The sequence below is a fragment of the Pimephales promelas genome, chromosome 11 (genome assembly GCF_988280905.1).
Source record: "Pimephales promelas chromosome 11, fPimPro1.hap1.1, whole genome shotgun sequence".
Classification (NCBI taxonomy): domain Eukaryota; kingdom Metazoa; phylum Chordata; class Actinopteri; order Cypriniformes; family Leuciscidae; genus Pimephales; species Pimephales promelas.
In genome coordinates this window covers 3,267,248-3,294,751 of record NC_142779.1, presented here as the reverse complement: position 1 = coordinate 3,294,751, position 27,504 = coordinate 3,267,248, and the positions used below count along the sequence as shown (strand labels likewise).

At 38.0% G+C, this 27,504-nt stretch overlaps 2 protein-coding genes across 2 annotated transcripts in view; both read right to left on the bottom strand.

Annotated features, from left to right (window-relative positions):
- Positions 1-25,814, bottom strand: part of bcl2l11 (BCL2 like 11) — a 43,534-nt gene extending 17,720 nt beyond the window's left edge. Inside the window, exons 1-3 of the mRNA XM_039671721.2 lie at positions 25,464-25,814; positions 23,461-23,723; positions 20,033-20,166 (exon numbers count right to left, since the gene is read on the bottom strand). Of these exons, the coding sequence (XP_039527655.1) occupies positions 20,033-20,166; positions 23,461-23,723; positions 25,464-25,480 (414 nt within the window). The 5' untranslated portion in view covers positions 25,481-25,814. The remainder of the gene's footprint in view (positions 1-20,032; positions 20,167-23,460; positions 23,724-25,463) is intronic.
- A 346-nt stretch (positions 25,815-26,160) lies between these two features.
- Positions 26,161-27,504, bottom strand: part of acoxl (acyl-CoA oxidase like) — a 52,499-nt gene continuing 51,155 nt past the window's right edge. Inside the window, exon 19 of the mRNA XM_039671720.2 lies at positions 26,161-27,319. Within this exon, the coding sequence (XP_039527654.2) occupies positions 27,161-27,319 (159 nt within the window). The 3' untranslated portion in view covers positions 26,161-27,160. The remainder of the gene's footprint in view (positions 27,320-27,504) is intronic.

Here is a 27,504-nt window from a genome sequence, read left to right as displayed (position 1 = left end):
ATCAGCGTGAGGGTGAGACTGAACAAATATTACACCAATATTAGCTTTCTCAATCATTGCATGGTTGCACTATGCCTGAAACTTACTAATCAACATGCATTTCTGTAGGTCCGTCAAAAGATCTGTTATCTGTTATCATGGTTTAGTTAAATTTTAAAAACACTACTTTTCTTAAAAACATTGTGTCAGACATATTTCGTAGCATGATTATCTTGTTTCATTGTGTATTAAGTCCATATTTATCAGGCTGATATTTGTAGAAATTAGAAAAGTCAATTTATAAAACAAAAAGAACCAGTTTGTGGCCTTGTAGCAGAACACAGCAAATGTGAACAAGCACTTTTGAACTTTTTGTTCAAACATTAAAGTAAGATTTTCATTTAAAAAGTGACATTGCAAAAACTAGTGTCATTAAACTTAATCTTTGGTTTTAAGGGTAATTAAATATTCTCTGGATCCCTGAAGTTATGACTTCTGAAGATCTCTCACGTGTAGATTGACTCGGTTGAAAAATGTAATTGTAAAATTTAAAGTTTTACACATCTGAAATTCAAGGTACATTATATTTTAAAAAGTATTCTTATAGCTAAAATCAATGTCTTTATTCATAAATATGATCTCGTCGGTGTAAAATTAGCTCTGACAATGATCTGACGGGTGAGTCCATGGAGGCCTCCATGTCGTCCATCTTGAAAATCTATAATAACGAAGAGGGACAAAAAAAAAAAAGCACTAGTCACCGCAACGCATTTTCATTCAGAACCGGCTGACTGAAACCATCTGAAGCGACCAAGGAGGTCAGTGAGAGGCGCTTGAAAGGCCGCACTGCACGGTGCTTCATAATGCAATCCTCGTAGTTATGATAAAGCTTAAAAATTTAATCTAAAAGGAAACGTGACTGGCAAATTCAAAATGAGGGTAAATATCGGGATGGGTTTTGCCAGGTAGATAGAGCTAATGAAGGAGAAAGTCTTTGAAAGAGACGCTGAAGTCCTGCTTTCTTCTCGACAGGTAAGTCAATGTTACGGTCTAAATTACAAGGTTGTGTAATTTATTATATAGGCGGCGTAACGGTAGAATGTGTATAGTTAAACTCAAAAAGTGCTATTGGATGACATGTCGTAGCTTCTCGGCACTACGGTCACCGTAGTCGCAACACGCATTTCAAAAAACGCGGCGCTAGAGAGCACTATGTGTTTGAATCGAAGAGGTCAAAGGGGCATACTTTCTGCTATAGTATCATCAGCTCTCCCCTTGTGTGCTTCCACAATGAATAAGGATAGTTTGGGGGATACAAGAAAAGTCAAAATGATATATCGTACCTACATACAATAGGTCATAGCTACCGTGGAAAAAGTAAGATCATGCTTTGAATTAAGACGAGTAAAATTAAATATTTGCTCATTACCAACTTTACTTCTGCTGCGTCATGGACCACAGAGGCACATTGCGTCTCTGAAAATGTGTGGTGATTTTCTAAATGATGCAACTTAATCTACATAAGAGCAAATAAGAGCAGTCCAAGGATTTCTTTTAAAACAAAAACATTGTGACAAACTTTCATTTCATGCAACATGGACAAAAATACTCTTTGAAATATTTACTCTTCGACACCAAAGCACAGATCTTGATTTATAACATTTTTTATTTTATTTTTGAACAAACGATATTTAGTCAAAATAATAACTTGGGTAAAATTTTATGCAAATCATTAATATCATACAGAAGTCTTGTAAGATACGATTTTAATAAAACTTTAAAGATTTGATTTAAACAATCTTTTTAATTTTAAAAGATCTAAGCTTTTAAGAGTATGCTTTTAAATGAATTTACAATAAATAAAGCTCTGAAAAGCAGACTAGCATTGCACACGCTGTGACGTAATTGTGGCCCAGACGCTCATCTGTCCTGTAACTCCTCCGTCTCTATGAGGGTGTGAAGGTTCATCTCGAATATGCTGTTACAGTACAAAAATCGTTATGGCTATATTAATAAAAATTATACTTAAGGTCGCCGTTACAGTCAATCATTAGAGTAATCTTCTAAAAGATAAATAGAAGATACGAATGTATTCAAACTATAAAGATTTAATTTAAACAATTTTTTAAAAGATCATATTTAAACTTTTTACGATTATTCTTTGAAATAAATTCTTAAATCTAGACTAATGTCATATAGCCACCATATGTAGAAACATGTTTAGATTTTATGTTTTCTTAGCGAAACAGGTGTGACAATTATGTGATACACCCCTTGTAAGATTTTGTGTAAGGCAGACACCTCCTCGTGAAAGTGACTCTCATAATGAACACACCCAAACAGAACATGTCTACCATGCGCGGGGTGTTTGAGAGAGAAAGAGGGAGAGGGGGAGAGAGAAAGAGAGAGAGAAATATTATTTTATATAGTTTATTTTTATATTTAATGTATATACTTTTAAAGAACAGCATGTTTTTCAACGTTATAGTATGAAATATTATGTTTGTAAATTAATAATTGCACATTTATAACCATTTCATTTATATACTTTTGAAGATCAGTGTTTTTCAACTATAGTTAGTGTTAAATATTATATTTATAAATGACTAGATTTAAATTTTATAACCATTTAATTTATATAGAACATAATGTTTTTCAACTTTAGTGTGACATATATCATTTCATTTATTTTAATTTCATTTATTTATAAAGCACAACAGAAGCTGACCACTGTGCTGTACAAATGGAGAAGTAAAAAACAAACCACACACAATGCACTAATAACAAACTATAAAACACTAGGTTAGGGTTTAGAGAAACCAACGTTATGAATGAAATGCAAGAGTAAAAACATTAGACTTTAGCTTAGATTTAAATTCATGTACAGACGATGCAGACCTCACAGATAAAGGAAGAAGACTATTCCATATCCTAGGACTGGCCGCTGAAAACGCACGATCTTGGATATGGCAGTATAATGCTGTCTGAGGATCGCAACGATCTTGTTAATTTTTTCACATTTAAAAGATCTGACAGGTATGATGGTGCAAGACCAGTCAAAGCCTTACAACTAGCAACAAAATTTATATAACACACTGGCAACCAATTTAGAGATAATAAAATCGTAAAAAAAGTAATGTGTGCTCTCGTTTAGAGTCTAAATAATCGTAGTCAGTATTCGGGGTTTGCTTTTCCAACATAGGGGCCAAAAAACAATTGCTTCAGTCTTACTCTCATTCAAGTGCAGAAAATTCAAGGACATGCAGCACCGTACGTCAGATAAGCAGGCAAGCAAAGTTTCTAGGCCTTGCTTGTCATTATGTTTCAAAGATAGATAGATTTGAGTGTCGTCTGCATTAAAATCAAAAGACACCGTGTGATTCCTAAAAATTGAGCCTAGTGGTAGCATGTATAGTGAAAGTAATTATAATATATATATATATATATATATAAATTGTCCTCACTTCCACAGTGTCTTCAGGAATGCGGAGGGTATCATGTAACACCCCCCCACACACACAGACACAAAAAAGACACATTCAGATGCACGCTGCTCACTTATGTTTTGAGCCATGAGCCATGAATGAGAGGGGCATTTGCATTGTTTTTTCATAAGCAGTTTGTTTCAACAATCTTTTATTTAAAATGAAATGCTTGGTTCAGTGGATAGTCTTTTTTAATTTATATTATTTTTACAGAACAGATAAACTTCGACACTTTTTTATTATCACTTTCACAGCTGCAGCTCAGGAGAGGGGATGCGGCGACGTTCAAAACACTCAAACAGACACTTTCTCTCATTGTTTCAAAAGCCACAGTTAAAACAAGCCATGATCAAGACTTGAAGAGGTCAATAGGTCATAAAACTAACTGTCAAACCCCATTTGATCCCTTTTGATCTTGAAAGTTAAAAACAAAATGTTAAAAATGATATTATCAAACCTAGAAGGGTCAATAGGTTAAAAAACTAACTGTCAAATCCAATTTGATCCCTTTAATCTTATCTTTACAATTAAAAACAAATAATAAAAAAGGACATTATCAAAGCTAGGCGGTCAACAGGTCATAAAACTAACTGTCAAATTCAATTTGATCCATTTAATCTTATCTTTACAAATAAAAACAAATGTTAAAAAAGGACATTATCAAGGCTAGGCGGTCAATAGGTCATAAAACTAACTGTCAAATCCATTTGATGCCTTTTGATCTTATCTCGCTAACACAGATGGCTCTCTTTTTATCTCATTTTTGATACTTTTTATCTCATTTTTGATACTTTTTATCTCATTTTGATACTTTTTATCACCTCTTATCTCCTTTGCTCTAGATTCAACCCTTTCATCCTATGCCAAAAGGGGCGTGGGAAAGGGGCGGGAAGGGGCGGGAAGGGGCGGGAAGGGGCGGGTCACCTGTCAATCAATCATCTTTTTGACATAAAGTGAATCCTATTACTACTGTAAACTCTAGGGGTCACAGTTTGACAAAAACGTAAATCCTGCATAGTGTGGCTTTAAATGTCAGAAATAAAGCCTGTGGTGAACACGAGATGTTTTATTATATGACATAAAATACATCAGTAATACCCCCTTGAGATTTTTTAAAGCTTTTACGCGCAGTTCGAAAAAGGCGCTAGTTCGCTTTCACAGCCTCGTTGTGTTTATATTTGTGCTCTTGCAAACTATTCCAACTCACACTTTCAGGTCTGTTTATAGCCTACGTTTAGCTTTTCACTTCAGCGATTGTTTCATTTGGGAAGACAATCGTGATGAACAAAAGGTGTAAGAATCAAAAACGTTGAGCTCCAAATGGGAAAATCCTATTGGGTTTGTGTCGAAGGAATCAGGTTGATGTTGGACACTTCAGCGCTCTATTGCGTTTGTTGGTATTTTTATAAAAGTGGTGTTTTAATAGCTGTGTTGTTGCTAAATTGGCATGCTGGAAGTATAGTACACTAACTCTTGATGTTGGATCTATCCTGTAAATTCAACACATTTGGTAAATGCTAAAATGATTTTTAGCAAAGGAGCGAAACGTTAAATGCTCCCTGACCCGTGTTGGGTAAGCTACTCTTAAAAAAGTAATTAATTACCTCTTCAACAGTGTAATTAGATTACTGTACTAATAACTCTCTCTAAAAAGTATTTAATTACTTTTAATTACTTTCAAAATCACATATCAATCTCAACCAGCTGAATAATTCAAGAATAGACATGAATCTGTTTTAATTCTTTTAAATAAATACTATAAAATTGCATGAATTATCCTTAAACTGACCAAGGTGGAGAAGGTTACATTATAAAAACATACTTTTTAGCATCAGACAATACATTTTGATGTTAAACCCACTATTGTTTTATGTCTGATCTCATGACATTTCACATTTTCTTCATACATATTTTACAATAATTCATACGAATTTGCACGAGTGCGGTCATATTTAGACACCTCATTAAATGCATACGAATCGCTGTGAGATCGGATTGATCTATACACGGTGTTTACCTCAATTACATCAGAAGTAACTGTAATTAAATTACAGATAAATTAAGAGTAATCCATTACTTTACATTTTCAAGGGAAAAGTAATTAATTACACCCAACACTGTCCCTGACAAACTGACCCTTGCCTAATGTAGATAGTCACATGCATATTAGTGCACGTATGCATGTTGAAATCTCATATCTGCTAATCTTTACAGTTAAGAGCCGCCCAGGTGAGTCCTTCAGCTTATATCGAGACACTGTGCACCATGTTGACACATAAAATACCATGATGAGACCTTGATGCTTTGAAAGATTTACAGTATCTTTACGGCGATGAGATCTACAACAAACGCAATACAGGAACTAGCAGCTGACAGGTTATCCGGTGAGCTCCGAGTCGAGTTAGATTTGGCAGCGGTTGACCTAAACCAGGTGGCCTCTTTTTGGCCTGTATCTCAGCGCTCGCGTTCACCCGGCGTGCTGAATAACTGCGATAAGCAGCGGGGGCATTTCCCCCAGGAGACTGGCAGGAACTCGTGAGGAAACACACTCCACAAGCCAGAAAAAGTGAGGAGAAAAAAAGCCTTTCCTGTAGAGAATGAAAGGAGGATGAAAAACACCAGGCCTGGGGCGTCCGCCTCACCTCCAAGATAAGAATCTCCAGACCAAACAATCATCAATTCTGGGAGAATCTCATAAAAAACATGTCTGTCGTATTTCACCCCACAATCCAAAGAAAAATATTTGATTATGTCAATGTTTTAGATGCAAAATTTAATGAAGGTTTGCGCTTGTCAATTTACCGGTATTTGCCGACCCAAAAAAAAGTATGTCTCAGACCAGACACTAATTTGCACTGCTCTTATTAGATTGTGGGGGTCAATATGAAAATGAAATGTGCTTAACTATTATGCCAATATTTGTGCATGCATAATATCATTTCTTCTGGTTTTGGGCTAATATGGCCCATTTTTGACCCATTTTGCTATCGCACACACGCGTACATTAATTAAATCACTAAATCAAGGCAGGTGTGTGTTTATGAACACAATGGGCCTGCAGCATGCGGTCTAAATCAACCCCTGTCATAAAACACTTTCTTTACAAACAAATGCAGAGAGTGGAAAAAAACTTTGAATTCAGTAAAAGCCCTGCCAAAAATCACAACGTGCCCAAGGAGGGATTGTGTATTCAGCCAGAGGAAACAGGTGAGGAGGAAGTGAACTGAAATGGAGGAAGATTTCACTCTGTGTGTGTGTGTGTGTGTGGTTATACGAGAAAATCATGAGTCAGTACAGTGACTGCAGTGCTCAAACTGAATGTACTTCAAAGAGAAAGACTTGTTTCAAATGCTGAATATTTTCACATGGCTTTCAACTTGAACATGAGTCAATGCTAGACCGTGCGATTTGATGACTTCCACAACAAAACAACTCCTGAGGTCATTGAGTTTAGTTCAACCAAATTCAAAGGGCATTTCAGAGAGGAAGCTATACCACAAACCTGAAGGAAATTTAATCTGCAATACTACGCTGACTATAATGGGGTTTTTAATGGCCATTAGGACTGTCATTGCACAATATAAGTTGTGCATTTCAAGCGCACAATGCATAGGCCAGCTGTAATGCGATTAACATGCATGCTTGCTAAAAGAAGCTGAGCTACTATTACATTATAGGTCTGTTAGGCTATGTCTACATTAATCTGGATACATTGGCGTTTTCATTTCAAAAGCTCTCTGTCCACATTAGCGCTTCAAGTGCTTTCAAGTTTTTCATCCACACAATCATCTAACCGTGCATGCATAAATCATAATAAAAACTCACTGAGATGATACTTAAGAGACAAAATTCCCACACTGTTTATCTTGCACAATCATTTTATAAACAAGATATCTTGCCGCTTACTGTTTGTTTTTTCTCATACCTCCCTTTTCACAGTCCACGCAACAACACAATGTCGGCTTCAAATTTATCTACTTGTTCGAGGGGGGAAAAGCTAAATGTTCACATGTAACATCTGGATTAGTGTAGTAGACGTAGCCTTGGCACAAGGCACAATTTCTATGAAAATTAAAAGCACGCACTTGACATCTAAAAAGGACATATTATTGATTGAACCGTTTAGAATTCGGAATCCAGTTTAAAATTTGGAGGGAGATTTAATGATTCTATTAACCCTTTAATGTATACAATCACACCAGTGTGATTAGAATGTTCATGTGATCAACGGCTAAACTTAAATTCAAATCTGCTTTTGCACTTTAGCTGGCGCCGAGCCACATTGTTCAGTGTTTTCAACTACATAAAGTTTATTTTTCAGACATTTACTGTAAATTCACACAAGTACTCACTAATGTTGATGGAAGTGGCAATAATGATCCTTTCGATGCGTTTTATATAAATCAGATACACACTGTGTAGGTAACTATAACGTTTTCTCTATTCTTCTCCTATTTCACCGGCCATTTACTCTTATATCTTTCAGGAGAAGTGGATGAATTTGCATTGCCTATAGAGTGCCGAAGTGATGATGTCACTTTGTAGGACAACTCGGAAGTTAGTGGCGCATGGGTTCCCTCGATAGGAAAAAGCTATGCATTTTCCCCATAGACTTTTGGAAGATCTGAGTTGTGATCCTTACACGTTTTGTCTATCAAGACAATCTTTAATAAGTTAATCCAAAATTTATACATTTTGAAGCCTATATAAAGTTTTTTTAAAACACAAGCAGACGCAATAAAGTTTAAAAAACCACAAGCAGGTTATAACTGTGTGTTCTGTGTCATAGATCAAAACGTGAAAATCTATGAGGCTTTGTTCACCACAGACCTTATTTTAGGCGATTTAGTAAAAACCCATTCAAAAATCCCATAGACTTTAGAGCGAGGGTCGGGAACCGGTAGTGCCAAAAAGCTAACTCGCTTCCGCGTGACGTCGTAACTTCGGCACTCTATTGCCCATTATAAATCCATTAACATGATCATGATGTGTAAACTGTAAATGGCACATATTTGAAAATCACAATATCAGAAATTTCACAATACAGTTAACAAGTTAGTGAATACTTTGAATAAAGAGGAAAAAATTAAATAAAACCATCGTATTAATCATACAGCTATGCGTCATGTGACGAGCTTGACGTGGCGCCGTGAAAATAATAAGGCGATGCATTCTAAAATAATGCCAACGGCTGAGCTATAATATTATAAACGTAAGTGTGAAATGGGTAACTGCACACAGATATCAGCCAATATGAACAGCCAAATGCCATCATATTTATTGGTCTATCAGTTTACATAACCGTTCGTATGTTGTTACGAAAGAGCAGTTGTGCTTTGCATGCATAACATAAGCGGGTCAAGAAAAGGCTCTTGGTTGTGATGTGGTAAGCGCGTCTTCAAAACCAGCGTGACACTGCAGATCGAGTAAAATGACAGGGGCGCATCTCTCTAATCAAGCACAATTAGCTTGAGAAAAACACATTTCAGCCTGGTTTGAGTCGACACAGATCAGCGCTCGTCTCCTCCATCTGGGATCAATTCGTCACTGTTAGCTTTAAAAACAATCTTGACACAAAAGATGGTGTTTATCTAGTTTGCTATCTGTAGTGGGACTGGGGCAGGGAGACCGTACGAGAGTAAAAGAGTGGCATCCCTGACTCATCTCGCATGGACAAAGGAGTCTGGCGTGGCAATAAACCCGGTGACCACATGCAAGAAAAACAGAGCTGCCACAACTCAACAAAGCCAGAGCACAGCAAAACAATCCTCGCAGACTGTAGCGAGCTGCTAATGCATTCACAGATGGCTGCTCCCGCTATTGCCAGAGCTGGTAAAAACCAATGTAATACAACACAAGCGCATGTGCTTTCAGTTTAAGTGGAGGAATAGCATGTGACAAACTCACGAAATAGAAAAACATCCAGAACAAAGAAACTACACCTAATTAGCTGCATGTCAGGCTGCAGTCGCACTGTCAAGTTTGTAAGATGGGATGTATATTTAGAGAATTGGTGTATGCTATAAAAACATTAGGGAAAAGTGCGAGCAGATGCAGAGGAAGGTGAATTATGGGACATTAACATAATTTAATCAAATCAAAACTTTACGATAAGGTTCCGTTTGTTAACAACAACATGAACGGCAGCATTTATTTGATCTTAGTTCATGTTAATATCAATGTTTACTAAACCCTAACGGTCAAAATAATTAATTGGTTTGAGTAGGACAAACTTAAATTCAACTAATTAGTTCAGTCAAATTAATTTTTATGAGTATTTAGCACTTTCTTTTTCTTTAAAGTTCACAGAACTGATATATTTTAAGTTGGCATTTACTATGTCAGCAGATTAGCTTTTAAAGCTAACTAAGTTTATACTATAAAAAGTGATTTGAGTTCTGCCAACTTATTCGGGTTTATAGTGTACTTCATAGATTTAAGTTATAGTAACTCATAAGTACTATTAACTTTATTTACCCAAGTTATCTTAACAATAAGTTATTGAGTTACTTGGAAACAAATCATATATTTTTTTTATGCTTAAATTGTTTGAGTTAATGAACTTAAATGATTTAAGGCAATCGGTTTCCTCGAACGGTTTGAGTTGAACTAACTCATCAGGTTTTACAGTGCATCTGTTAATATTATGTAACGGTTTTGAGCTAACAAGGACTGACAATGCATTTTTATAAACTAATGTTAATAAAGATTAATATCTACTGCAGCAAATGTATTGCCAACGTAATGTAATGTTAACAAATGGGACCTTATTGCAAAATGTACAATAAAAATCATATCTGACTTTATAAAAATTGTATCTAATTCACATCCTGAAACGTTTTCAAGAGTTTCAAGTTTTAATTTAACACCAAAGTACACAACACAACATATTAAATGCACTGTACTTGCACAATAATTTTCATCCACATCAAATTAAATATGACGTCTACCCTGACTAAAGTCTCGTTCACACCAAAAACACTCTTTTTTTTATTAAAAATGTGCACTGCAGTTTTATCGTCTGCTGCTTGAAATGCTTGAGCTCTTTAAAATCATGTGGATTATGATTGGCTGTGTTTTTATTGTTCATCAGCTTGGAAAAAAGGGCAGGTCAACCTGTCACTCACATGAGACCGACCAATAGCAAACCACAACTATCTAATCAACTCCCCATGGACAAAACCAAGTCCCGTCCTGCATTTTTTCTCGACTATCGCAACTTCCGTTTCATGCCGACTTGGCGTGAGCAGGCCTTAATGGAGTAGTTCAATTTAAAAAAAACTTTTGCTGATAATTCACTCACCCCATGTCCAAATCAAATCTTTCTGAGTCATTTCGTTCGTTTAGAATGACTCTAAAAAAGATCCGTTCGTTTTGATGAACGAGTTCGATCAGGAGAGTCACGATCAAAGCAAGGCGAGCATTTGTGCTTATAAAACTTACTTTTTTATTTATTTTTTAAATGACCGATCGCTTCGCTTGATAAGACCCTTATTCATCGTCTGGTGTCGTTTAAAGCCCTTTGAAGCTGCACTGAAACTGTCTTTTGGACCTTGAACCGTTTGGACCCCATTGAAGTCCATTATATGGAGAAAAATCCTGGAATGTTTTCATCAAAAACCTTAATTTCTTTTCGACTGAAGAAAGAAAGACGTGGACATCTCGGATGACATGGGGGTGAGTAAATTATCAGCAAAAAAAAATTTTTAGAGTGAACTACTCCTTTAAGGTCAATTGAAGCATCTTTTCCCCACTTCTACAATAACTCGTTTCAGGAGGGAAAGTCCAGGTTCTGATTTACCGGTTGTCACTCGAACAGCACAAACCCTCAGGGAGACAGTAAGTTTGCAGCATGCTCGGACATAAACGGATGCAATCGTCTCCTGAGAGGTATCCGCATGACTCAATAGAAACTTCATCAGCTACAATGCACTAGACTGTTCCGGTTCTCCAGGGAAGAGGCTCGCAACAAAAGAGCATTGATGCAAAGAGCTGACAAAGGTCCGTCATGTGCGATTTTGCAGGGCGAGATGCAGACATTAGCGGGGCTGGAACAACAAGCGCGCTCTGTGGCCAGACATCTGCTCCGCATTAGAGCAGTGCTTACTAACAGAGTGCTAGCATGTCACACCAGCACTCCTCAATCGGTGCGGGTGTACCGAGAGCCAACGCTGGAGAAGTGCTGAGGATCTGGAAACAGACTTTATAACACTGCACATCGAAGACAATTATAGGTTCGCCAACAAATCCCAGCTGAAGTTTTTGATTATTTTTCTATTTATGAGAGGAACTCGAACTAAAATCTCACATGGGTTTCTTGCGCTGCTGCGTTTAATAAACAAAACTGCCAAAAGATAATTGATTACTCATTTAGTTTTTATTAGTGGCATGGCATGCATCATTATTAATATTCCTCATACTTGAGTGTTAAAGATTTGAATAAAGCCCTAAAAGTAAGTATTAGATGTTATTAGACGCATAACTCGACTGAATTGTACATCAAACCGTGCTTTTTGAATAGAAGAGGTGTAATATTACTTTTCAAAGTGATTGACAAGAGACAAGACCTGTCAAATAAAATCAATACAACTTAAATAGTTATAGTGTTCACGCTTGTGGTCCAGTTCTCTTGGTTAATTTGGTCCAGACCAAAAAAATACATCTAGTTAACATCTGGTTAACTTAGCATTCACACTGTCATTTTTGGCACTAAACCTTAAAGTAAAAAAACAACAACTTCTTTTATAGTGTATATTATGGGACAGAACTTACCGAACATACAAAACAATGCTGTGTTCTGGGCTAAATGCGCTTGTGGTATGTACGTAGCCTAGCCTAGAAATCTAGACGCACCCTAGCGGCAGCAAAAATTATTTTGCAGCAAAGTGTGGTCTAGCAACTCTCCATAGACGTTTGAGCTGGAAAACCCCAACTCTGGTAGGGCCAATCACATCGTGTATAGAGTTGGAGGGCGGGCTTAACATAATGATGACAGATTTTTTGTAAAAAAATAAATAAATAAAAAATCCCTTATTTTGGGGATGGATTCCAGGAATTCTCCCTTATTTTCAATGTTCAATGTTGACAGCTGGACTGGATACGGTAAAAGTATAATATATTAACTTGCTCCGCTGAGTACGTCACCGTCTTTGTTGCTCTGATTGGCTTTAGCGCTATCCAATTGCGTGCAGAGAGAATTTGAAAGACAACCGTTTATCCCGCCCCTCGGATTGAGCCCTGTCAATAAATAGTTTCCAGACCTAACATCTTGATGTAGGTCTGGCATGCCAGGCTATACGTAGCCTACATATGATGGTATTTTGACCAGCTGAGAACTAATGAAGAGCTTATAAAATATGTAAAGGAGTCAAAACAGTGTCAGGAATCCCTCCATCACACACACAAATGGTTCTGATGGAGCCAGACCGATATATCGGCCAGCCGATATTAGGCATTTTCCATAATATCGGTATCGGCAGTTATAATGGCGGATAAATGAATATTTAAAAAATAAAATAAAAATGGACGAAACACGCTTTAATCATCTCTCCTTGGCCTGTTATATTGAAAATGTATGTTTTACCATTTGCAGTATGATGTTATGCAGTATGATGATAAAAAAAAAAATATCGGCCGATATATCGGAATATCGGATTTTAAAACCCAAAAATATTTGTATCGGTCTTCAAAATCCTTTGTCGGTCGGGCTCTAGCATGTACTGAACTGTAATGGGCAACATCACGACTATGACGAGAAAAAACAGGCTTGAGCATGGCTTGAGCATTCTGTCCTTTGTAGGGTTGCATCTTGTGACGTACTGTTTCTTGATTCGTTTACATGTCTTTGGTCCATTTTGTGTTCATATTTCAGTCGAACCGCACCAGAGTGTGTTTGGAAGCGGATCTAGACTTTTCAGCGTCTCGGTCCGCTTGTTTGGTGCACACTAGCAGCGTTCACACACTTGTTCAAATGAACCGCACTTAACAGTGCAATCGCACCAGAGTTTGTTTTGATTGATCCAAACATGCCTTAAAAATCCTTATCCAGTAAATCATCCAGTAAAAAACTGGGGCCCTCAAATATTGTTGTGGAAAAGGAGTCAAAAAGTTTGAGAACCACTGATCTACATCACAGTTAACTTGTTACACTCCATCAGCCATTTAGCATTCCTCAGTTTTACACAGACAACAACCATTCATAATTTATTCAGTTTATCATCAAGCCAAATGTTTCGTTATTGGATGTAATTTTGTTGAATACTGCAGTTCATTCACAGTTTTTCAAATCAGCCATTCCAAACTTTGCTGTATAGATGTCAAACAAACATGGTCTGAATAAACAAACACACACGGGAGCGTCAAAACAAACTCCTGAAGTGACATCACAGACACATGAGAAGAGAAATAAACAAAAGCGTGGAGTCCAACCCCTCTATTTAGATGCTGGCAAGCCGGTTCCTCTGACCCTGACTGCGAGCGACTCTCGCTAGGCCCGAGTGCGTCTCTGTGGCGCTGAAGAGACTGACCCGCTGCATAATTAGAGCCCAGAGCTTAACCACAGGGTAAACATAATGAAGCTGAGCTGTCCCAGACACATACAGCTTTCTGCCATGCAACCCTCCCTCTGTCCCTCTTTTTTCTTCTCTCTTTTCAGATGACCCCCTCGGCCTATTAGAAACTCCACCAGGGCTATTAGTCTGAGTCTTAAACACAAGTGGGCGGTTTAGGGGGGTTGGGATGATTCCTGCTCCTCCCAAGATTCTTCTGAAACACTGTTGTCACGCACACAGTCCTGTTAATGTAAGGAGTCGGACACTGCTTGTTGTGATTCATTAAATGCATCTCACTTTCGAATGAACCACGCAGGTGCTGTATCTTTTCTCGTTGAAGATTACTTTTAAGCTTTGCGTTCTTTTAATAGCCAAAATCATACACCTGCTGTACTTCTAAAGGGACCTCAAGATGACTTAAAAGGTTTTAAAATAAGAAAAAAAAAGACATTAAGGGCCAGATTTACTAAAAAGTGCTATTCCAAAAAAAAAAAAAAAAAGTTCAAATGAAAGAACACAGATGTAGCCAGATCATTTTCATACTGACCAACGCAATCTACCAAGAGCAGTGCAGATTAGCATCTGGTTTAAGACATGCTTTTTGGGGTGGTAAATAATAGCGCAAATACCAGTAAATTAATTGACAAAATTGGCATGTTTCATGTAAATACTCTCCTCCCATAAATTTTGCATCTAACAAATGCGTCAGGCGCAAAAATAACCCTGTCCACACCTTTTCAGCGCTAATTTTTCACTGCGTGTCTTTAGTAAATCCCAACAGTAGTATTTTAACACCAAAAGAGTGTTTCTGCTGGCGCAAGCTGTTAGTAAATCTGTCTGGAAAGATGAATGTGTATATAAAATGGGTCATTTATGTAGAAGAAATGTGAAATTATTTTTGAATTTGGAGCTTTCTAGACTGAGAAAAGCCAGAAAATGTATTTTTATTGTCTTATGTGGATGAAAGACAACAACTCCCAGAATGCACTTGCTTCGCTGCCCTAGGAGGCCACGCCTACCGGTAACAGAGCGCAGTAGTTAAACAACAAGTCTTGGCTACTAGTGAGTCTCCGTGATGAGTCTGCCCGAAAATGTGTTTCGAGATCGCCCAACATGTCCGGGATTCGGCTTTTGCGTTCTACAGTCGCCATTAATTATGTTTACTGTGGCGAGCGGGACGAGTGAGGGCCGCGGGAGAACGGCTGGTGGCGTGATTACCGATGAGCGACACCTGTGAGACGCACCGGTCTCGTATCTCTCACGGAGGAGCGGGAATTTTCTTAGCGACGTTAAAACACACATCAACCGATCACTTGTTTAGCGCTCATGTAAACACTACATTCAGATTCACCAATCAGAATGAATTCAGTTAGATTGAAACAAAAGCTGTGCATGTAAACAATGAATGTAGTCTTTAGCCTCTGGACAAAAAAATCCTCAGATGATGCAAAATGATGCAAAAAATACATAAATCTCTCGTCTCAGGGGGATATGAGGGTGGAAATGGTTATTCGAAATACTAAAGGTTTTCTACTAAACAAAGCTTAATGCAAAATCCCGAAGTATCCCTTTAATGTGGTAAAAACTAAAACTAAACTAAAATTTAAAACATTTAAACTTTTTCTTCTCTCAGGAGCTTGAATTCATACAGTCATTATTATAATGAGAACTTTTTTAGCCAAACTCAATTGTTTTGGAAAATTTGCATGATGCAAAATTATTATTTTTTCTAGCCTAGAATCACCTTTTCTTTGCTAAAGGGCCTTCTAGGGTCTGACAACCTAGGCATCTCCTCTGATACGTCTACAGGGTGTGTCTGGGGAACCAGGCAAACATGACAAATCCAGCAACAATGAATCACTCCCGCACTGATGAATCAAGTGCACTTGTTTACAGTAAATGTGTCACTCGGCATTCTATAAGAAGATATCTCTCTGACGTCATGTGATTGTTCTGGAAGGATATTACTTAATAACAACAACAAAAAATTGCTACCGGCAGAATGAAGCATTGGACATAGTTTAACAATCAAATGAATAACAAATCATATTCACACTAGCATTTAAAGGTTTGGAATAAAATTAATATTTCGTTGAAAATTCAGCTTTGTCATTACAGGAAAATCTTATATTTCAAAATATTAAACAAGTTGACTTAAATTGCAATAAAATGTCACAATATTACTTTTTACTGTATTTTTGAGCAAACAGACATATCAAAAGAATCATCCCGACCCCAAACTTTTGAATGGTGGTGCATTAAGAAAAAAATTACAACGGTAACATGAAGTAGATGTTGTTGCATACCTCTAAACATCTAAAACTTACTGTTAGACTTTATTTCAAAAACAATCCAAAGTATGAGCAATAAATAGTGACTGTTGCCTTAACAAACACCAGTAATAAATGTGGCATTGAGCGGTTTATGAGCCCGTCTGGACTCTTGCCTACAGATAAATCTTTCAAGAGGTTTGCAGATCTTGCTCACTTCAACAATGACTAAGGTAATTTTAAGCAGCAATAATCAAACAATGATAGCCAGGGGTAGATATGTTTCTATTTGCATAATGAGCTCACAGAGACGGCCTGAATCAAAACTACAGAGAGCGACTACAAGAAACTATTCATACCAACTTAATATCCTCACAGAAGTTTGTAAATCTACAACTAGCCAAGTTAAGGTCTGACACAACATAATAAACACAAATACTGCCAGACAAAACCTTGTCCAACTGGACGGCTGCCCAAACAGGAAGCATGATACTGTATTGGAGTCAAAGAGGTGAAAGGCTATAACTCTTCAACGGAGGTATCAATTATCTCAGATTTAACCCCTACAAAAACTAAAATCTTATCAGAACCAGTAACGTCACTGAAAAAAATGTGTTTGCATGTTCATATAGATAATCAGAGGTGGACATTCTGTACTACCATGGCGATATTTGCATAAGGAATACATAACACAACTTATAACACCGTAACATGAGTCAGCACTTCAACTGTGTAAACATTAATTTCTTATCTAACAAGGCCATATCTATATTACATCAAAAAATGTATTAAATGCTCATCAATGCGCAGTAAATGAATTGCGAATAATAAAGTGTAATCTGTTTTTTTGTTTTTTTTTGTGTGTGGCAAATTTCAATATGAATCTGTGCTTTTGAGAGTTTACTTGTGTTCATGTTGTTTACGTGAAATTGCCACGATGACCAACAAAAAAGCTACTTGGTTTGAAGGTGACTTTTGTGTGAGCTGTGCTTCACACATCGATACGCTACCGGCAACAAACAAAGGACCTTTTTCACACACAAAAGTGTACTGAAGAATTGCTAATGTGAATTTCATATCCCTTTTATTGGCATCCTTCTCCTCACACACACACAAAATGTTTAATAAAATATCATTTTAATAAAATATCCAAAAGAAAAAGTGGGACGACATAAATAGAAGGACCATAAATCCCTTAATTAATAACAGTTACTACTGTTTGTATGGCAGTGTTTTTATGAAGGTAAATGTAAGACCTTTTTGAGACCAAGTAAAGAAAAATGTAAGGAATAAACTGAAGGGAATACAATACGCAATATGTTTTCTAAATGTAAATGTCTAGGGACAAACACAACTACAATCTATTACTTACAAAAACCTTTGCTCTCAACCACTAGCATATGTAAATTTCTTTTATGGTACCTTCTAATCACAGTGCAAAAATAAGTATTTTCTATTTTCTTTCTACTTTCCAGTGCAATTGTCTATATAGACATTTACTGGAGATGCAAAATGAATTGGTCAAAATGAAGCGAGTTTGATTAAAACAAGAGCAAATATTGGCCAATGGGCTCAGAAAAATCAGCTTAATTCAAAAGAAAGTTCCCCAAACTTTCCCATATTTGTTTTAGTTTTAAGCATAAACCATTCAGTTTGTTAAATTTTTCAAGACTTGATTTTAAATTAGCATCTAAGTAAATTTATCAAAGATATTTGTATTTAAAAAAAAAACTACAAAAATACTGAGGAAGGAATGCCATGACTATGAATATAAAACCGTCCTTTTTAAGGCCTTAATTTGAGTTAGGGCAAATTAAGACCCGCAGAAACCCTGTATAGTCAAGTAAGGGGCAATGGCATCCAGAAAGACAAAGGGTTCGAACTCCATACGAGCCTTGATCCTCTATAAAGAACCTTGATTTCTTGACTGGTGCTGGAGTGATGCAACGTTAAGAAATACAAGTTATGAAAATAAAGCTCCCTTTACAGCGGTGGAGTAAACATTTCCCTCATTAAGGCCCTGATCTGCAGAGACTTGTGAGACTGCTTTCGTATGTGCGCTCCCCTCAGCAACACCTGATTGAAACTCTGATATGAGAGGGGGCGGCTTCCAAAACACAAACTCAAACTGGCTCCCCTGGACAGACAAAGCGAGTGAAAATATTTCATTTTTAAATCTAGACTAAAAGCACATCTCTTTAACCTCTGTAACCTCTTTCTATTATTTTAAATCTAGGCTGCATAAACACTCCCTAAAACACCCGATGTACTTGTTGCATCATGAGAAGAATGGCATCTACGCTACACTCTTAGAAGAAATGGTTCTATTTAGAACCAGAAATGGTTCCATCCCCCGCTTCATATATGGAACTCCAATTTAGAACCTTTTTTTTTTTTTGGTAAAAGGTTCTATTGGCCAAGTATGGAACCACAGGGTTCTATATAGAATCCAGAGGAACCCTTTTTTTTTAAGAGTGTATAGAACCTTTTAGGGGTTCCGAATACGTAGCGCTGATAGAACCTTTTAAGGTTCTATATAGCAACATGACATCGTGACTTTTGCGTAAACATATACGCCACTTTCGAGTCAGGTGGCGTGTTATCTCCACGCATTTTGAGCTATCCGCGTGTATCCGCGTGTATGCCTACGCCATTAACGTCCGCATCATTCCGCGTGTCTGAACACGCAGTCAAATCTCCAGTCATAAATGCCATTAACCCCAGTGACAGTTAGGTTTAGGGACGGGGTTGAGGTAAGTCATATATTTATATAACGTTAAGTCAACAGCGTTCATAAACACGCTGAAAGGCGATTATGCGCCTTGATAGCACGCCAAAAATGGAAAGACGAATTGCCGTGTCATACACACGCTACTTCATGAGATCAGTCTGTATATAGGACCTTTTCTTCTAAGAGTGTAATATTAGTCTATCTTGTGTATTCCGAGGTAACCGTAAACAGCCGGAACCGGGAACACGTCCTAAAACACCCGATGTACTTGTTGTTACATCGTAAGAAGAATAGCGTCTACACTAATGTTAGTCTGTCCGTCTCATCCTTATCCTGAGGTTACCGTAGTCAGCCGGATCTGGTCCATATTCAGATCAGTTGTAGACCTAGACACGACCTCAACGTAGCCCTGAATGTCGGCAGAGATCCTGCCAACTAGACAATCCCCTGTGAAGGCCTCGTCACAGATCCTCAGCAGAGACCGCAAGAACCAGACCGGTCCTCCGCACAGACCATACGGCCAGCTTCGGCTCCGTGATGAATCTGATCTTCAAGCAAAAGGAACTGGATGAATATCTGAATGCGACCGATCCTGATCTGAATTCTGACTTGTGATGTAGTCTGAATCACAATCGCACCGTGTTCGTTCGTTGGCCAGAGGAGAACTGGCTGAGCCTGGTTCCTCCCAAGGTTTTTTTTTTATCCTGATGGAGTTTGGGTTCCTCTAGCTTGCTTAGTTGGGGACACTTAATATTCCACAATATTATTGATCTGACTGTGCTATCGCTGCTGTATGAGAACTGAAGTGGACGATGATGACATCATTTTTTTTTTTTTTGCAGTTTAGTGTAATAATTGATGATTTTTACAACGGAACTGAATCAACACTTCAGCCGAAATGCATCATTTTCCTGTAATCATTGTAAAGCTGCTCGGTATTGTATAAATAAAGGTGTCTTGACTTGACATCATCGTCAATCTCCTACGGTGTCACACTAGGACCTTAATATTACTCACCCCTTGACAGTACAGGCGGTCGAACTCGTCTCCAATGCGCCGCAGCTCCCGAGCGACCGTGATCTCTGGCCGCATGGCTCCAACAGGTGCTGCCATCTGCGCGTGTTCGGGGCTAGGTTCGGGGAGCCATACCTCTGTGAAACACAACGAAAGGCAAGTTTAAGACGCTTACCGCTAACCATAACTATATTAGCATCCACACCAGTACACAATATCGTTCTGTTTATTCTAAGCGCGCAATTCTCTGTCACTTTAAATGCTTGAGCTTGTTACAGCATGGATTCTGATTGGCTGAATAATGGGCAAATAATGTATACATACAGTATATATGAAGAGTTCAGATGCAAAAGCCTCTAAGTGCCATTTGAAATTTTCTTCTAGAATGATCATTTTTATCAAGCTTGTGTATTTAAGTTCAGTAATTTCACTTTAATGGCAATGATAATTACCTATTAATTGTTATTTAAGTGAAATTACTGCACTTACTGATAAAAATCATCATTAAAGAAGAAAATTTCAAATGGCATTTAGAGGCTTTAGCATCTGAACTCTTCATATATATATATACGTTATATATGTATGTAAATGCATTGATATACATAAAACGAAATACTTTTTTTTTCTTCATTTAAGGGAATTTAAAAACTTAAAATTATAATGAAAGCTCCCTTTTTGTCTTAAAGCGATGTCCAAAACAAAGCTAAGTCTAACACAGATGAATGTTTTATTTTTTTATTTAAACTTATTTGCAATAAAACAGGAATGATTTTTAAAATTGTAATTTGTATAAAATATCACAAAAGCAAAAGACTGCACAAAAGGCCAGGAGTAAACAAAGCAAACAACTCTGCAACCTCTCGTTTGGTTTTTCCACGCATGATTTAGTATTTGCCAACAGCGTTAAATTGACACCTTCTGTCAGTGGTAAGACAGTACTGAGGTTATTATGAGGCTAAACACTAATATCACCCAAATCCTGTCTGAACTCAAACTGATCTCCAGCTATGACTCAAGCGAGAAGCTGTTTGACTGTAATTTCTCATGCTCAATCATATTAGGACCATTGGATGCGCATTTCCTTTCACAACTCTGCTAGACCTGCTCGCAGTTGAACCAGACAATGTCTAAATATCACTTTAAGTTTCAGTCAACCCTTTCACCTCATTCTCTTATGCCTTTAAATTACTACCCAGAGCCAGCAACAACATCTCAAACGAGGACAAATTTTGATCTAAATCAGCATCGGATTGAATGCACGCTCTATTCTGGTTTTATCAAGGCATCTTCATTTACTTTTGGAGCGAATATAACACGCATGAGGTCCACAAAAAAGGGCACAAAGTTCAGACGTGTAAACTCAAGACCTTGTGCCAAAACAATGCAGCAGCTAAAGGTATAAACAGGGAACTCTCCTGTCGAGCGAGCAACAGATGAGAGTCTCGATAAGTTATTGTTGTTTCTCTTCGCCATTAAGAGTGGCTACAGGAAGACAATTATCGCCATCTCATATCTCCTGGCTCTCAATAGGGAAAACAGAGATGGTTGGATCTCATGTCTAGCCTTCACAAAAGACCGGCTAGTCTATTTTGACTGCGTGCACTAAGGCTGATTCTCTGACTGCCTTATTGAGGCCTCGCTGACAGTGAAGGTAAACAAGAAGACAACAGGCGAATCAGCGTACTCCATCAGAGGCATTATGAGGAGATGTGTCTCGGGTGTATTGGGTTTGCAAGATGTTGTCACAAACACACACACACACAAAATGGCTAAACACTAAGATTTTAATGGTCTTAACCGGAAATTAGCAGAATTGAAGCTTAAAAAGCCATTGCTGTCTCAGAAAAATATTAAAAAACGCCAGATTGAAGTTTTTGGCAGAATATGAAAAGTTGTGTGTGATGAATCAAACTGAATAATGAGTTGCATGGTGATTCTCCACAGTGGTGTTTTTTGAAAATCAACTGAGAAATACAATAATAAATGCATCTCTTCTACAGTGAAGCATAGAGGAAGATGTGTCATTGTGTGTGTGGAGCCTTTTTAGATTCACTGTGGAAAGTAATTTAAAGCAAACCCATCAGGCTCACGGTTTGGCCCAGTCAGAGTCCAGATTTGAACCCTACAGCAAATATTTGGTTTCATATTAAACTCAAATGAGCTGGGAGACATTTTTCATGAACCGTTTGAAGCCATTAATATTGAGTGGACCAGTATATCTACAGTATTTGTGCAATTCTTGCTGATTTCCTAATCAGTCATTTGAAATTAATGGTTAAGAACATTAAAAGATCACTAAATGTTTTGCCATTTTGGTTTAGCCCAGAAGTGTATAGACTTTTCAGAATCCATGTGCACTTATTTGCACTAACACACCCTTCTAATGCAGTGAAGATTTTGATCTTAACAGAAAGGAAATTCAGATTATTCCTTTTAGAGAAGCTGTCGCAAAGATAAATGAGCAGACTTGGCTGTAGGCAGATATGTCCTGCTTCAAAATGAGAAGAACATGCTTTCTGGAAGAAATTCTCAAGACAAGTGCACTGCCAAGCAACAAAACACCATGCTTATCACTGTGCTAATGTAGTAAACTGAGGGCCAAGTTAAACATCCAAAGCACTTAAATGGATTACATTCATAACCAGTGAGTTGTGACAATATAAATATGTGTGTGCACATTTACTTGTACTATCTTTCACTGTTTATTGTGAGGGTTTTTCATAAAGGGATAGTTCACTCAAAAATAAAAGTTCTGTCATCATTTATTTTACTCACCCTAATGTTGTTCCAAAACTGTATGAATTTCTTTCTTTCTGCTGGACACAAAAGAAGATATTTTAAAGAATGTTCAGTTGACGGTAGCCATTGACTTCCATAGTATTTTTTTTTTCCTACTATGGAAGTCAATGGCTACCGTCAACTGTCTGGTTAGCAACATTCTTCGAAATATCTACTTTTTAGTGACAGGTTTGGATCAAAATAAGGGTGAGTACATTTTCATTTTGGGTGAACTAACCGTTTAACCTTTACAGACCCATGGACATTTGAACTAATTTAGAATTTTTTTTTTTTTTTTAAGAAAATCTGTTTTATGTACCTGTCCACGGACCCCCATGGCCAGGCCAAAACCAAACTGTCCCTATAGGGAATAAAGTCAGAAATGGTAATAGATAATAATAAAAAATAGCTAGATAATAATGTTTTTTCTTTACTTAAGGCCGCATAAATGATCATATATTAGAACGCGCGTGTAAAGGCGGGAAACATGCACTCGTCGGCTTTGATATTTAGATCTGCAATAATCAAATTCTTAACGGACTAATCCACTAAAAAAAGAAAACCGTTATGCCTCGCTATCCGTCGTGTCAGGCGTCAAGTGTTGAGTTTACACGCCACAAAATTGTGCCCTTTTTTCGCCAGGGGGCTCTTACCATCATTTTGGTCATCTTGCGCTTCGGAAATATTAGGCATTAGAGGAGAACTTGGCACAGAATCGCTGTCGACGGAAAAATAGCCACTAGAGGACCTGGAGAAGGTTCTGTACATCTGTGACCTCGATTGGTGACTATTCGATATGGAAATCCCTCCCCTTAACGGGTCCCCATCGCTCGGCTGAGGGAAGTCAAAGTGCTCGCCGCCAGCGGTGCTCTCTCCGATTCCCCGCGAGGCCGGGTCATTGGGCATCGTTTGCTCTCTGCAGAACAAACAAAACACTCGTTACTGTCTTTTACAAGCGTTTCGAAGAGGAATTGTGTGGGTTGTTGTCAAGGGGCTTTGAATTTCACGTCTATTTCGTGGGGGATTAACGTGCGTTTGGAAACGTAGCTTTCAGCGAACTCTAGTAAGTAGCAAGTAACCCGGTGAAGTGCGTCACAAACGAGCTCCACTTCAACTTCCTATTTCTTCCTTACAGCAAAACAGACATGTTTGGGATAAAACTTTATAACGTGCGAAGCGATCGTGTGAAAGAGCTTACAGAGTTGTACTTCGAGCTCGCGCTGTAGCGGAATGTACACGCATTCATCTTTCTTTGTTTCCAACTAGTCTAGAGAGGTTTATTATGTCTGGCGTTTTAAAATGAAAACGCATCCCTGTAGAGTTCTCTCTGTAAACCAAGTAAACATTGCCTGTCACGCCGGCTTGGACAAACATCGAGGCAGCAAGAACGACAAAACAGCGACAAATGTATAAAATACAAAACAAACATAAGTCAAAATAGAACAAAGTCCATGTCATGCTGTTGTTTTGTCACTTACCGCTATATTTGTTGTCAAATTGTCAGTCACTACTTTATCTTTACTGTGCTCATAGACGCGCGAGTTCTACACACGCGCGCGTCTATATTGCGAGTTTTTTCCTTCGGTTTTCTTTATTGATTGCTTTGATGTCATTTGTTAGCGAACTGCAAAGTCAGCAATTTACTGACAGTAGGCTAAATGAATGCTGTACTGTACGAGGGAGTTTGACGTAACTAGATTGCGATGCCTTTATTCTTTATTTAGTTTCACTTGTCAGCGATCTATAATGTTCAGTATTACTGTCAGTAGGCTACGATCGAGCGTGGAGTGTTTTCGCGATTTATTTTCACCGAAATAGAGCGGCGGGAAAACAATATCGTGCGCACCAAAACAAAAGTTTCCTATTAATAGGAGCGCGTCGACGCCTCCAAGTGTTCAGGCAAGCAGACAATAGCGCAAACTTATCAAATCTAAACAGACCGCTGAGACGATCGTAAAAGAAACACGATCGTAAATAAAAACACGCATCGCACAGCACATTCCAAATTACCATATTTTCCTGCCAGGAACATTTCGAGTCTTAGTTCGAAAGTAAAACATAGCGTTTACTTTAGTAGGTCTAGAGCGTTAACTAGCCTACAACCGCGGGTTTTTATCGTATTTACGCGATTTCGAGTGGATAACGGCAATGAAAACAAAGCAAACAGGTGCCTATCGTTATCCATTGCAAAACACAGTTGAATTATTCAGTCTGGTTAAATGTCAACACGGAATGGCCACTGAGGGGAGTGGACTCGTACAGGCTACTACATCTCAACTTCTGTTGTCTTTGCGACATTGTTAAGCTGGACACACTAGCGACCAGACAGCGCGCATCTGAAGTTTCGTTTTTTTTGGTTCGCCGCCGCGCGCAACTTACGTTTTATGCGTTATGCTTCGCCAGAATAAAACTTCATCGCGGATAATAAAGCAATGCGAAGTTGATAAATAAACAAGCAATGCGAAGTTGATAAATAAACAAAGCAATACCCCAATTTCACCCATTTTGTGAGGTTTTAAATCACGGCGATCAAATGTTCAGACGCGTTGCCAAAGCGTCCTTTTGAAAGACGATCTTACTGTTGAATTATGCAGAAAAAGCGCAATAAAGTTGCCGTAAAGCCGGCTTTCAGAACGATACCCCAGTATGAACTCACCTGGACGTGTCCGACATATCCGCGTAGGCATAAACGCGTTAGCGCATTGTGTTAACGAAGACGACAACAAAACGAATGGTCAATTTACAAATATCCAGAGATTAAAAAAAAAAAGTTATTAAAGAAAAAAAAAAGAAGTACAAATCCAATCTCAGACAATCGATGCCTCTAAAACTCGATGATTTTGCTTCCTTTGGAGCAGTTGTCATATAAGATCCTGTTTGTGAAATGTCCACAGGATTGTTTTGGAGTGTGTCTTTTGTCTCGGTCGGTTTTAAGTGCACTTCCTCGCCAAGGCTCAGTCTCGTGCGTCTGCTGCAGGCTGCAAGTTGTTCTGAACTCTATTTACTGAAGAGAACACGCAGTAGGCTAGAAGCAGAGTGAAGCCACGCCCACTGGGGGATGGGCTTGTGATGATCAAGCCCACATATTCTTCACAATCCACACCATCAAGCTCCAAATGTACACAAACACTTTAGATTAAACTAGAACAAAAGCACTATAGTTCTTCTTTTGCATGGGCTAATAGTCTCACCTGTGGTATATTTCAAGTTCAATCTGATTGAATAATGTTTGATCACAAGTGTCATGCAAAAGCATTACTTCTTCTTTTGCATGGGCTAGACTCCTCTGTGGTGTATTTCAGTCTGGTTGAATAATGTTTGATCACAAGCGTCAGAAGTCACAATGCTAAGGGTAATTGCATAAAAACAATGTAATGTTGCACGGAATACAAGCTAAATTGCGATGCATTTCATCCTGTTATTAATTAAATGATGGTTCACTGTTTGTGACAATATCACAACATGCACAATTTACATAGAACAAATAGGAAAACACCACGTGTTCCATTACATTGTCACCGAAAACCTGGACAAATCAGGGAATGCAACACTTTATTTGCAAAACATTAAGTAATCTCCATGTTGCTGTAAACAAGCGGATGTTTTTGTGCATTAACAGACCTGAATAAGATCTAAACTAAATGTACAACTGTAGCATGAAATGTACATCCCTTTAAAGACCCTGACTGAGCAGCTTATACCGAAACTTGAACCTTTTTATGACTCAAATGGTCAATAAAGGTAAAATTGTGGCATTAAAAAACATAGCAGCAGTAATACATCATTGTCTTTCTAACATTTAATGTGTACAACATTGTAGTGTGGTATACTGCTACTCAATAATATGTGTACAAATATTCAATAACTGTGCCATGTGATGACTAATTACATTCAGGCTCTTCATAAGAAAGCGTGTAAACTGCCTTTTGGCACGGCTCACCTGTAAAACTAAACCAACGTAGTTTATTATGCTGTTAGAGCTCAGATTAAGACTTCTCTAAAAGTGCAAGATGTTCGGCATTTGGATCGTTTTGACTCTGGTGTTTATCCCTACTTCCTATTTGAAATCGATTAGGCTGAAATCACTGAAGCTGTAAAGACAACTCATAACTAATTCCCTTTTCCATTTAAACACATTATTACAGTAATAGGACAAGAAAAAGTAGTGTCGTTGAGAAGAAAGTTATTCCATTCTTTTTTTGGTGAAAACATGATGCTTAATCACAAAACTTCCTGTGCAACTCCAATTAGTCGTTTCCTCTCTCACCCAAACATGCAAAACTGTTCCAAACCGACCAGGCCAGCTATCTGAAATCACTCAGTCGTCTTCCATATCCTCATAAAGTCACACGCTCAGAGCTTAGACAGACACTGTGGCTGTGAGTAGAAGGCCCATTCGGCCCTGGGGTTCGGGACCCCAGCGATAGGAGCCTGGATGCAGCAGGGCGGGATGTTGAAGTCATCGACCACCTTCAGCGCATCGTCCTTCACTGATTTGCACAGCTCCAAAAGCTTCAAAACAAGCAGACCACAATCACATGAGGTTAATGCAGCCATTACACAACAATAGCATTAGACAAATATGTGCTCTGACCAATACCATTGGTGCTTTCCCAATAATTCACAATAAATTGCACAATTTTTCATTCATGTCCGTAACACAATCGGTGAGTGACATGTTGCAAAACTACTTTGGG